Genomic DNA, 13,586 nt, shown 5'->3' on the forward strand with positions numbered 1-13,586 from the left:
CTAATGTTGGAGTCTGGATTTGTTTCAGGGGACCCTTGACAAATCCCATGTCATTGGTGAAATAATTGCCATTTTACAGATGAGGAAACCAAGGCAGGAAAAACTGAGAAAATATAAGGCAATTTATTGTAAATACCCTTTTGGCTTAGGTTTATATTGTTTAGTTATGAATCTTTTACTGCTTAATGACAAAGACACAGTAAGACCAAGAGAAGGTTTTTAAGAAGTCCCTTAAAATAAAGACAATAAAATAAAGTCCCTAAAAATAAAATAAAAATAAAATTACCCCAAATGGCATCTGTAAATATATCTACACTTTCAAATGTTTGGATCTACTAGAGTTCGTGTACACATCTGAAGATCATCCACTCAAAGACACCTTAGATTTGAATGAACACAACATATTACCTAGATCAGTAATTCTAAACCAAATAAGTATTTCTGCCACCCAAAACATCTTTAAGAATGGGGAAACCTTTTCAAGTTTTCAAGCAGATGGTGCTTCATGTGTTCTAAAGACCCTCTCCAGGAGAAGGAGGGGCACCTGGGTGGCTCAGTCAGTGAAGCGTCCCACTCTGTTTCAGCTCAGGTCATGATCTCATGGTTTGTGAGCTGGAGCCCTGCTTTGGACTCTGCACTGACAGTGTGGAGCCTGCTTGGGATCCTTCCTTTCTCCCTCTCTCTGTCACTTCTCTGCTCACACTCTCTCTCTCTCTCTCAAAATAAATAAACTTTTAAAAAGATAAAAAAATAAAGAGCCCCTCCAGGAGAATCAAGGTGTACCTCTCTACCTCATGGGCCTTAGCTCAGCCATCATTACTCCAAGACCAGTGTGCGTTTCTTCAGGGGTATTGAAGTAGGAAAAAAGCCGATGTTAAAAAAATTGTGTGTGTGTGTGGTACTGTAGCTACTTAATTACCCATTGGACCAGAATCTATATCTGAATTAAAATTCAGGTGCTAAAGATTCGGGTGACTGATTCATTTTAGGTATTTTGAAGATGTTATAGTCACTATAAATTTATGGTGAATGTGGCATTAAGTGAGTATTTTAGATGTAAGCTGTCACCATCAAATTTTTTTTAGACTGGTTTTCTGCTAGAACAGTCTCAGTAATCCCAATTAAATAGGACTTAAAATCTTCTAACATCAGTGAAAACGAACCCTATATCATACTTCAATTTTTAAACATATATATGCATATTTATTATGGTATAATATGTTATTACTGTATTTGATATATACATACATATTGTGTAAGTGGAAAGTTTCTTGTTGATGAGGGAGAAAAAACTCAAATCAGATTTCTGGTTATGATTTTCTTTTAATGAAGAAAAATCTAACTCCGCTAGAACTAACAAATTCTGTTGACAAATTGGGTGTTTGGGGCATTAGGATAATTTGTGCACATAGCAATCCATGACTGAGAATTCTGAGAGTTTAGATAGAATTGTAGGTTGTAAATAGTTAAACTGGTCACTCTTAAAAAATGTGAGAGAGTAGTAGTAACACAATGCCTGTGCCTCTCAAATACATCAGAATGAAACTCCACACCAGGAAGTGAAACCAAGAATAGGTATCTTATCTAAAACACTATCCTAACTCTTAGATGGCATCAATGCAGCAATTCTTTTAAAAACATTTCTGAGATCTGTTTGAAATTGCCTGTTGCTGATTGTGGTGATGACAATCTCTGGGTTCGGTAATGAGATTCCGCAGTCTTTATCATACCAACAGTCTTTGGTTTTAGTTTAACTTAAAGTTAAGCAATGACAGTTGAGTAGAGAAAGAAAACTATTTGCATGCAGAATGTACCTTCTCTTCCATCAGATTTGTTTTATGATTATTTCTTCGGTTCTTTATAACAGTAGAACTTTCAACAGATTAGAACAATCATCAAATCGACTTTTTACAAACTGGTTCTTGTTTCCAATGCCCATTTTAGTTACAGTTGTTAATATAATTCTCCAGAATGAATTTAATACAGTAGCTATTTTCATAATGACCCGGAAATCGTGAGACGAAAAAGGGTCATGATTTTCACGATGGAAAAGATTAGGGATGAAAAAGACACTCAAAGTAAGGTAATCCAAGACCTGAAGGCAAAGCTTAATCTTGGTGGCTGAGTCAGTGTATTGAGCTTATATTTGACATCTCAATTGAAATATGGCATCTCTTTTTGCCAACTACCAACTAGCATTGTGCTGAGTCATCAGTTCCCTCCAGGGAACACTGGTTGTGGATTCAATAATATCATTTCCTCTGGCACCACCCCTGAGACATAACCAAAAGTCTCCTATCCAAGTCGGAAGCTAGTCTAGTCCATACTAGTTTGAAATTATAACTGATATTGGTCCCGGGATGTTTCAAAGAATTATCAAAAGGTATTTGGATTTGATTAAAACTAAACATTTTTCTCAAAGAATTTGTATTTACTTTACAGATATTATAATCTTTACAGCTCTTATAAGGAGATGGGCATGATTTTGACACTCATGTTTTGAAAATAACTTACAGGTGATCTGAAGATTTATTGTGTTTCTGAAATTAACTTATAAGAACCAAGAAATGGTTGATTTGTCCCCTATTTCCTATGAATGGTTTGCAAGTATTTCATTCATTATAGTTAAGACAGAATTGAGGCTAATGGAAATAAAAGCAGATTAAAACAGCTGAATGATACAGGAAATAACTCAGTTACTAGAGGAACATCAGATCAACTACGGGTATACCAGACAGACTAGATGATAACTGTACCACTTTAATAAATGAAAACAGCCTTTTTCACTAAAGGTGTGGGTATTTGGTATTATTCGCTGTGTAAGTGAAGGAATGTACAAAGAGTGAAGACATTGGGGACAGCAAGAATGGAGTCTAATTCAAGTTTAACTTTTCCTATCTATGAGATACTGGGAAATTATTTAACCTCTCAGAATCTCACTTTAGTTATATATAAATATAAATAAAACCTATGTTCTTTATCAGGTTGAGAAAGTTCCCATCTATTCTTTGATTGCTGAGAGTTTTTATCCTAAATAGGTGTTGAATTTTGTCAAATGATTTCTTTGCGCTGTTGATATGATCATGTTATTTTTCTTGTTTCGCCTGTTTATGTAATGGACTACATTATTTGGTTTTTGAATGCTAAACCAGCCTTGCATACCTACGGTAAATCCCACTTGCTTGTGGTTATATTTCCTTGTATATATTATTGGATTCTATTTGCTAATAATTTGTTGAGAACTTTTTCATCTATGTTTATGATAGATACTGGTTGGTAGTGGGTTTATATTTTTTCCTTGTAATGTCTGTGTCTGGTTTGTTATCAAGGTAATGCTGGCTTCATAAAATGAGTTAGGCACTATATCTTCGGCTTCTGTCTTCTGGAAGAGACTGGAGAGTATTGGTGTAATTTCTTAAGTGTTTAGTAGAATTACCAGTGAATCCATCTGGGCCTGGTGCTTTCTGTTTTGGAAGGTTAGGTACTGATTCAATTTATTTATATATATAGGCCTATTCAGCTTGTCTGTTTCCATTTGTGTGAGTTTTGGTAGATTATGTCTTTCAAGGAACTGGTCCATTTCATCTAGGTTATTAAATTGTGGGCTTGGAGTTGTTCATAGTATTCCTTTATGATCTTTTTAATGTCCATAGAATCTGGAGTGAACTTCCCTCATTCATTTATGATATTTATAATTTGTGCTCTCTTTTTTTTCTTATGTAGCCTGGCTTATCAATTTTGTTACTCTTTTCAAAGAACCAACTTTTAGTGTCAATGATTTTCTTTGTTGATTTTCCATTTTCAATTTTATTCATTCCTGCTCTAATTTTTACTGTTTCTTCTGCTTACTTTGGACTTAATTTTCTAGTAGACACTTAGGTGATTGATTTTAGATCTTTCTTTTTTCATATATGCATATCATGAAATAAATTTTGAAATATATGCATATATGAAATAATATGTATGTCAACATACATATTATTTCATTTCCCTCTAAGCACTACTTTTGCTGCATCCCCCAAATTTTGATAAGTTGTAGTTTCATTTTCATTTAGTTCCAAATATTTAAAAATCTCTCTTGAGACTTCTTCTTTGGCATATGTGTTATTTAAAAGTGAGTTATTTAATCTCCAAGTACTTTGTGATTTTCCAGATGTCATTCAGTTTTGATTGCCAGTTTAATTCAATTGTGGTCTGAGAGTATGTATCGTATGATTGTTCAACATGAGCTTACAAATGTGTATTCTGGTGTTGGATGAAGTAGCCCGTAATGTCAATTATATCTAGTTGACTGATGATGCTGTTGAGTTCCAACGTGTCCTTACTAATTTGCTGCCTGATGGTTCTATTTCTGATAGAGGGGTATTGAAGTCTCTAACTAATACAGTGAAGTTTGTTTTTTTGTTTTTTGTTTTTGTTTTTTTTTTGGTGGGGTCAGTGTGTGTTATTTTCAGTTGTATAGGGCAACACACTTTTTTTCTTTTTACAAGCATTCATTTAATTTATAATTGATAATTTCATTTATACAGAATAAAACTTTGACTACTCAGGCACCTCTGGCTATAGAAGATATTTCTCTTCAATAATAAACTTGAGTAAGAATTATCTTGAAAGACTTTCTATGCTTCTCTGCCTTTTTAAATAAAGTATGCTCATCATTCAGGACTTCACCTCTTCCTGATGCTACATTAGAAATCTGAACATAAATTATTCTCTTGAGAGAGTGATATCTTCAGAAACTGTTGAATGTTATATAACTTTTGGTTCTATATCTCACTACTGCTGGTCCTATATATGAATCTGTTTTATAGTTTTTTCTACCTCCTCGATTTTAGACTGTCATTACTCATTTTTCAGTATTGCCAGTATCTTACCTTTTTAAAATCAATTATGGACTTTTTAAAGTGTTAAGCAAGTCTGTTTAAAGTCAGGAAAGATAGGAGTAGCTTATAAGTGTGTGCTTCTTCTAAGATGAAACATGCTTGAGCTTCAGATAAAGATTTTGTAATCTTTCCAGTTGCTCAGAGAACTTAGTGAATTCCTGCTTCCTTACTCTGTTTTGGTTGATAGAGTTGTTTAGTGACTACTTTCAAGTTAGGTGAAGTATTTAATAATCTTCAACCAGTTATTATTTATTATGTGCATACAAGCTATTGGGCTAATAGAAAATTTTAACATCGTTACATATGGTTTATAACAAATGCATTAAAATTAACATAAGTAGTTTTCCAGTCATTGCCTTGGATCCAAAAGATTTTTAAAACTGCTCTGGAAATGTCTTGCCAAAGAAAACTTTCATTGAACAGTAACAATAAAAGCAAACAAATCTGAATAATGCAAACATCTTGCTCTGACTTTGCCTCTCTAAGCCAGGGCTTCCTCATCATTCAGTACAAAGCCTGATTGTCTTCCTAGAAGGCTTGCAGTCCTGATTTACATTTTCCCTCAAGCTTGGTAAACCTGACAGCAGAAAAGTTCCAGCAGTCAAGTTGTAGTGACATTTTTTAAAGCATGATCTAGACTTCTCAATAATTCTGTGGTGGGAGAGAGGAGAGAGAGAATCGAATAAGGAGCAGCCCTGGGATCAAAGGATGTTTCTGGTATGAATGTTACTTCCCTTCACCCTGAATGTTTTCAACCAGTCTCAAGGAAACAACGAGCATAGTTTGCTTGGATCCTATCTTGGAAGCTAATCTGTAATTTACTATTATTTGTTTCCAGGTGGAGCACCAGTATTCCCACAAGTTCACAGTAGTGGTGTTACGTGCCACCAAAGTGACAAAGGGGGCCTTCGGTGACATGCGTAAGTGTCCTTATTTGCTTTTCTGTTGAAAATGCATAACCTAGTTGCTCCAGCCCTCTGACAAGCCAGGGGCTCCCTCTCTTTCAGATGTGGTTATCTTTGTCTAGATCTTTGAATGGTAACATTTCCAACAGTGCTCTGATGCTCTGCTTTCTGTTGGAATAGTGCTTTGTCTTGACTTTACATTAATTGAGAGTACTTGGAGTCAGAAAAAATGACTTTCTTATGACATCCAGATTTTTGGAATTAAAATAAATTCTATTTAATTCTATTTTGAAAAGAGTGCTGAGTGAAGACTTTGAACAAGCTGCCCCTGAGGCATTGTGCCTATAGGATTAAAAAAATGCAGTTTCTCTAGTTCTTATGCCCGTAAATGTGTTTATTATGTGCGAAAATAGCTAAAGAAACTGGTGTAGCACAGCTTCCAACAACGCGAACCGCAGCCTGAGGATAATGTTGAATGAACTTGCTTGCGGTATCCTTTCCCCATGCTTGGAAAAAGCCATTTTCCGAGTTCATCTCACCACTCAAAAGGCTGGGGGTTATGGGGGTAGAAATACAAAGAAAGATGGATAAGGATTATGATGATGAATTTGGTAAAGTTGTAGATGATTGCTAAAATATGGGAACAGGCGATTTACCTCTCAGAACGGGATTTGGAGAAAGAATGGAGATTATAATTTGTCAAGCTGGGAAGCAGGCAGGGAAGGCTGCCTTGCCCAGTGATGTTGAAACTGGTACTTGGAGGAAGAAAATCTTGGCGAGGAGAGTGAGAAGTCCCAGGCTGAGCAAGTAGAGTTTTTGAAAGCGAGAGAACAGAGTGCTTATGAGGAACTAGAAGAGATCCAGTGTTGTTAGAGAATAGACAGCAAAGGGGAAGGGAGACCAACACTAATATAACAAAGGCTGAGGTTGAGATTTCATCAGAAATACAATGGGAAAAATTTGATGGCATTTTTGTCATAAATCACAAATTGAATTTTCATTCTAAAAAATGTTTGTTCTGGGGACGCCTGGGTGGCTCAGAGGGTTAAGCGTCCAACTCTTATTTTCAGCTCAGGTCATGATCTCACAGTTGCATGAGTTCAAGCCCTGCATTGGGCTCTGCACTGACAACGTGAAGCCTGCTTGGGATTCTCTCTCTCTCCCTTTCTCTCTGCTCCTTCCCTGCTCACGTGTTGTCTCTGTCTCTCTCAAGATAAATAAATAAACTTAAAAACATTTTTTAAAATGTCTGTTCTGGCCATATTGTGTTAAATATATTGGAAGCAAATGTGGGGTATACTTTATATTTTTAAGGATAAAAAATATGATAACGGATGCAAGAATAAAAATTAGCTGCTTGAAATCATGCTGAAAATGGGCCAGTAGAGAAAAGTTAAATACTATGGGAAAAAAAAGTGAGTTCAGTGCCCAAGCCTTCAGCAAATGAAAAGAGGTGTCCAGGAAGTGGACAGGACACCTGTGTGGCTCAGTCAGTTGAGTGTTCGACTCTTGGTTTCAGCTCAGGTCATGATCTCACAGTTTTGTGACTTCAAGCCCCTGCATCGGGCTCTGCACTGCTTACTTGGGATTCTGTCTCCCTCTCATGCTCTCTGCCGCACCCCCACTCACACTGTCTCTATCTCTCTCAAATAAATAAACCTTTTTAAAAAATATTTTTTTAAAAAGTCAGAAGTAAAATGGGAAACAATGTAGAATCTAATGGCAAGAGTTTTAGATGAGCAGTAGTTTTCATGAGAGATGAGAGTACAAGGATAATTTCTTTCACTCTCATCTGGACCAGGGATTTAAACTCTAAATTGTATCTTATACTTCAGTGACCACTCCTTGGTCAATGTTCTTCTGAAGTTATTCTTATTTTGCTTTTTAAAATTCTCTGCATTTTCATCATTTAACTTTTTTTTTTTTAACATTTATTTATTTTTGAGACAGAGAGAGACAGAGCATGAACGGGGAGAGGGCCAGAGAGAGAGAGGGAGACACAGAATCTGAAGCAGGCTCCAGGCTCTGAGCTGTCAGCACAGAGCCTGATGCGGGGCTCGAACTCACGGACCGTGAGATCGTGACCTGAGCGAAGTCGGACGCTCAACCGACTGAGCCACCCAGGCGCCCCATTTTCATCATTTAAATGAGAGTTCCCTGGAAGAAAGAGCCACGTCAGAAACCCTTTTTAAAAACTGGTATATCCCCCATGACCTTGAGAAAAGGCACAGGCTTTAAAATTCAAGAGGTCGATTATTAGATAAGCTCTCCTTAATTCCCTTGAAGCCTAGGTCAGTAACTTGCCAGGCATGCAAGTTACTAACCGAATTTGACTTTAAAAAAATATAGTTATGTCTTATACAAAGCAGCAACAATGCTTTCTTATAGCGCTGAACTCTGTCATTCAGGTACAACAGGTGTTACTGTGGTTAAGACGAGCCCACACAGCAGTTCAAACTCTATACTCTGTGAGTCACCTTCAGCTGGTATGGATCTGATTTTCTAGCTACTTCCCCCAGAGGCACAGGTATTTGGGCTATCATTATTTATTAGGATTAAGCCAGGGGAGATAGTGGTGTATGTAGCAGGTGTCATTTTAAACCTATGTGAGTTGACATTAATAATACTTATATATAAACATGAGATATTAACTCATGAAACAGGGAACAGGTTCATTTTGGATCCTCACAGTGTACACAACACAGTTTAGACCCTTGGTCTCTAGAAGCTTCCTTTTGAAAATGAAGGACCCATGGAAGGAATAGCCACTGGAGATTAATCACTATAGGGGAAAGGACAGTGTCATGACATTCTGGTGAACTTTTTATTCAGCATTTGTATTTTGATTTTGTTTCATTTGAGTTGTTACATAATTTCTTGGAGGGGGGGCAATTGTTGCTAACTCTTCATATCACCTTAATGAGTTTATAGAAAGTCAGGATAAGAAGAAGTCAGGATAAGAAGAAGAAAGTCAGGATAAGAAGAGATAAGAAGGAAGAACAAGAGAAAGTCTTAGAGAAACAAATTCAGTGAGAAGGTTAGCATAAAAAAGTGAAGGGTTGCAATACATCGCCAAGCACTTTATTTCTGAGAAGTTGTAGGAGATTATTACAGTGAGAAAAGGTATTGGCATTAGCTGTCACTTTCCTAAGAGGAGTTCTGATGATATTGCGTGGTGAGCTTGATCAATACAAATTACCAAGTAAACTGAATTTGGATTCTTTGTATATAGCCTCTCTCTCAATATAGACAAAAATAAAACTACAAAAAATGCCCTAAGATCTGTGAAGACTATGATAGCAGAAACCTACACCCTCTTCTGTTGTTGATATTGTCTGCATTTATTTAAGAAGGCAAATTTCCATAAAATTTTACATGTTGATAAAGAAGAATGACAGATTACTACTGGGTTTTTGGTTTTGCCTGAGTATGTGGGGGCTTTCTCAAGGGTTCCACAAAAAAATCAAATGGTTGATTCCTGGTAAAATGCCTATATCTGCCTTTTTCTTTTTTCTTTCTTTTTTTTTTTTTTGAGATAATACTAAGATTATATCTATTTTTTTATTTTGTCCCTTGATAAATCATCTTTTTCTAATTATCTCCATTTAAAAATATCATGTAATGTTGTCAAAACATCATAATAAAATTAGCAGCACCCCATGAGCTGTCTTTTGAGGGGTCAGAGTTGACATTTTAATCATAACATCTCACTCATTTCGTTGTTTTTACCTAAGGGCCTGGGCCAGCCAAGAGCAGGACAGCCCCTTCCCGGACCTGGTTGCTAATCTCAGTGTGCGAAAATGTATCATTTATGCCTGTATCCCAGTGCCCACCCTTCCGTGCATTCTTATTCTCACATCATATGAAGAGGTTGTTTGAAGTTCATAATTGCAACTGACTCACCATAGTCTTAGTTTTAAAATAAGTAGTTTGCCTTAATTTTGGCAATATTAATATAACTCTCACTTTTAAAGCTATAGTATAATATATATATAATATATATATAATATATATGCAATACATATATATATGTAAGCATATTTATATATGTAAGCATATATATATATGTAAGCTTGCATATATGCAAGCATAATTCATTCTGGAAACATGCTTGTAATCCAAAGCACTTGTATATCAAAGCGAATTTCAAGAACCATTGGTTCCGTTGTGATCATGTGACATTCGGCATCACGTACTCCTCGTATTGCAAGACATAGCTCTTTACCAAGTTAAAATGTACTTATGTTTGCTCATCCTGTGGAGCACTCACAGAACAAGTTACTCACAGTCCAAGGCTTTATGGTATATTAAATATAACGTGTAGTCATGAGTATGTCAACACTGCAGCAGGTGCATGTGTTGGATGGGTATATATTAAACTCTGTGTTTTTTATTGTTCCTTTCCTCTTCTAACAGAGGTTACACATTTGCAGAATGACTACAGTGACGATAAAATTTCAGTTGGTAATAGAGTTTTCTTTGTGCATGTGTGAAGTGAAACACACAGCCCTGGCCACAAACCTGATTTTAAAACCAAATGAAATGGCCGGCACAAATGTTTTAGCTACCTCCCTGAGTTTCTGCTCCTTTTAATGTTGGGGAAAACACAGATCAAATGTGATAATGGAGGCTAGTCTCAGACTTCATAACTGGATAGAGTCATGTTTCAGTCCCTAAGATGAAGTCAGAAAATGGATATGATAGTGTTTTTGAAACAATAAAATACTATACCAGTATTAGATATTTTTAATATCCTAATTATGCAAATATACTAATGATTCTTGTCTGGTCTCAACAGACACCGAACTCTTTCTCTTTACAGAATGAGCGTCACCAACGTTAGGGTTTCCAAAGACGGTTGTAGGATTGCAGATAGATCTACTTTCCTTAAGTATTCAGGAGAACACGGAGCTTAATTCCAACCTTTAAACTTTAAGAAAAAAATAAATATATTTGGGAGAATTATGAGCTCATTATGTTGAAACCGATTTTAATAAGATTGTATTGCTTCTATCTTAAGTTACTCTTTTTGGGTTTTCTTAACAACCTCAAGCTTTTATTTGCATAAAGTCTGTGTCTGTGGGTAAATGATGTTTTATTGTAGATAAACTCACAGCAAGATCTAAATCAAGTTCCTGATTTTTAAACAGCTGTGCCATTTGCAGGTCCAAGGCTGACATAATCTCCCCAAGTAGTGCTTTTCAAACATTAATGTCCAAGTGAGTCACCCACGGTTCTTGTTGAAAGTGTGGATTCTGATTCAGTAAGTCTGGGAAAGGTTTCCCTCGTTCCTCCAGTCTTGTTCTCCCCAGCAGCAGCTCAATCCCCTCACCTCTAGGACCATCCAGAGGATTTAGCCTCTTCAAAGGACATGACCTGCAATGCATAGTGTTAATAATTCCCTGGGAAAGGAGCCTAGAACTCAACCTTCCTATTTGTAAGTGTTAGCCTGAGAGGCAGAGTGTTGGGTGCGTACGTAGAGGAATGTTATCTGTTTAATTTTTTTGAGAATCTTCAGCAGCAGCAAGAGCAATGTAGAAATTACTATAAAAATATATTATCTCTGGTAGACCTTCGTGAATATCACAGTGATCAAAACCCTAGGAAACAGGCCAAATATATTTATGAAAGAGTATGGTCTCCAGAGGCAAAACACTACTCTCTCATCCCATGTTGTTGGGCAAGTTTCCTCTGTCTTCTTTTTTCACCATAGAGATGTTATGAGAATTCAATGCATTAACTAATGTGAAGTACTCATATGCCTGACACATAGTAAGACCTCAGTGATATTATCTATTATTGTTAAAATTATTTCAGATACCAACATAAGAAGACACTTCTTTCTTTCTTTCTTTCTTTCTTTCTTTCTTTCTTTCTTTCTTTCTCTCTTTCTTTTCTTTCTTTCTTTCTTTCTTTCTTTCTTTCTTTCTTTCTTTCTTTCTTTCTTTCTTTCTTAAGATTTATTTATTTGTGAGAGAGAGAGTGCAAGCAGAGAAGGGGCAGAGGGAGAGGGGGACAGAGGATCCAAAGCGAGCTCTGCACTGACAGCAGCGAGCTCGATGCAGGGCTCGAACTCATGAACCCCGTGAGATCATGACCGGAGCCCAAGTCAGACACACAACCAACTGAGCCACCCAGGTGCCCCAAGAAGACATTTGTTTCTTAAATATAATCTTTGTGTGAGCTAAAGAATATTCTTTTGGGATTGTCCATGCACTGGGATAATTTTTCAGTTTTTCACCATGGAGACAAATTTCCATTGTGAGTTTCTGTGTTGAGCAAATTAACGGATCCTTCTTTTTTTCAGCTTAGAAGAAATAAATGGTAGAATGGCACTTCCGTTGTCTTCTCTGATGCACTTGGGCACAGTTCACTCCTGTGCACCTCTGCCAGCTGTCCAGACTTCTGTTTAACACTTGTCACATAGGCGTCTAACCATGTGTTTATAAAACTGTGGCCTGTATCTTATGTTTTAGAAAATAGGTGTTTAGCCTTGAGACTGGCAAGGTAGTAGTAAGATCTCAGAATTTTGGATGAAGGAATAGACAAATGATATTTGTAAATATGTGTAATTATACCTTTCTTCTTGGGTAGTGCCTTCTTTTTACCTCACTAAAGAGAGAAGTTTAAAAATAATTTTATACTCCATTTTTTTGTAGATTATAAATATCTGTTATTTGTATCCATAGCTATCTAGAATTTTCCTGGGTTTCAAGGTACATATATTTTATAACGCCTTTGGATTAATATAATAAACCTTTTCTTGGATTAATTATGGGGTTTCAAATATATATGTATATAAATAAATGGAACTGCTATTGGCCAAATATGTGTATTTTTTATGGAATCAAACATTTCCCTAGGCTTTAGCCCTTAAGTTATGATGAATGAGTTTCGGTTTACTAATATTTTTGGAATGTTTTTGAGTATCCACCCAAGATTTAAAAAATTCTGTGTATAACGAAACAATTTCCCAGTGGCCTCTTTATGGAAGATAATTTCAAGATGAATAAAGTGTTCCAGAACATGCCTATCTCTCATCTCTTATCTTGTATTTTCTACAAAGTTGAGAAATAGGTTGTGTTAGGAAAGAACTACTGTTCTTCATTCATTTAACTCATGTAGTTTATTAAACGGTCAAATGGTTTTAGGAGGACAGTTAGTCATTTTTTTCTCTATTTAAATGTCATTAGATCTCTGTGCGTGTGTGACTCGTATGTATATATTTGTGTTTAGGTCTGATGAGTACTGTAAATACTGTTCTATATATTTTGATAATATCAGTTGATCCTTGGGTAGATTTTCACCACATTTATTCAATAAGATTAACAGCATCTTCCAGTTGTATATTTGGTAGCAATGCTTTTGTGAGATAAGGAAAGCAGATTCCTATCAAAATGAAGAGTACGTCACCGGTACTAGTAGGGACATAATCCACATGTTCTCTCCTTTTTTCAAGACTATCAGTGATAGAACCTCCTTAATTTAGTTTTTTATCACATATGTCTTGTACTTGAACTTCTTTGTCTTAAAATACTTTCATATTTTTCACAAAAATACTTCAACACGTTAATGTTCTACATGTTAAATATTTCAGCATGTTAATGTTTAACGAAGGGAAATCTTCATTCTAAAAACTTTTTGAAAACTGAGTGATATGCAGGCTTCTTTTCTTATGCTAAGTAAATTCTCTTTGCCAAAAATCATACATCACCACTTCTGTATTGAAAATGTGTGATTAATATCTCATGGAGTAAAATTTAAAAAATAGTTAAATGTTTCTTAAGTTTCCTCAGAA

At 35.9% G+C, this 13,586-nt stretch overlaps 1 protein-coding gene across 5 annotated transcripts in view; it reads left to right on the forward strand.

The window, feature by feature from the left end:
- PLA2G4A (phospholipase A2 group IVA) overlaps positions 1-13,586 on the forward strand; it is a 160,918-nt gene that overhangs the window by 39,489 nt on the left and 107,843 nt on the right. For 4 of the 5 annotated variants that reach the window (XM_040446617.1, XM_040446618.1, XM_040446620.1 and 1 more), the window contains one exon: positions 5,722-5,803. In XM_040446617.1, coding sequence (XP_040302551.1) covers positions 5,722-5,803 — 82 coding nt within the window. Of the gene's footprint in view, positions 1-5,370; positions 5,601-5,721; positions 5,804-13,586 lie in introns of those variants that run through there. The other variant, XM_040446621.1, reaches the window with a different exon arrangement.

Source organism: Herpailurus yagouaroundi, unplaced genomic scaffold, assembly GCF_014898765.1.
Source record: "Herpailurus yagouaroundi ecotype Mexico unplaced genomic scaffold, PumYag 195, whole genome shotgun sequence".
Classification (NCBI taxonomy): Eukaryota; Metazoa; Chordata; class Mammalia; order Carnivora; family Felidae; genus Herpailurus; species Herpailurus yagouaroundi.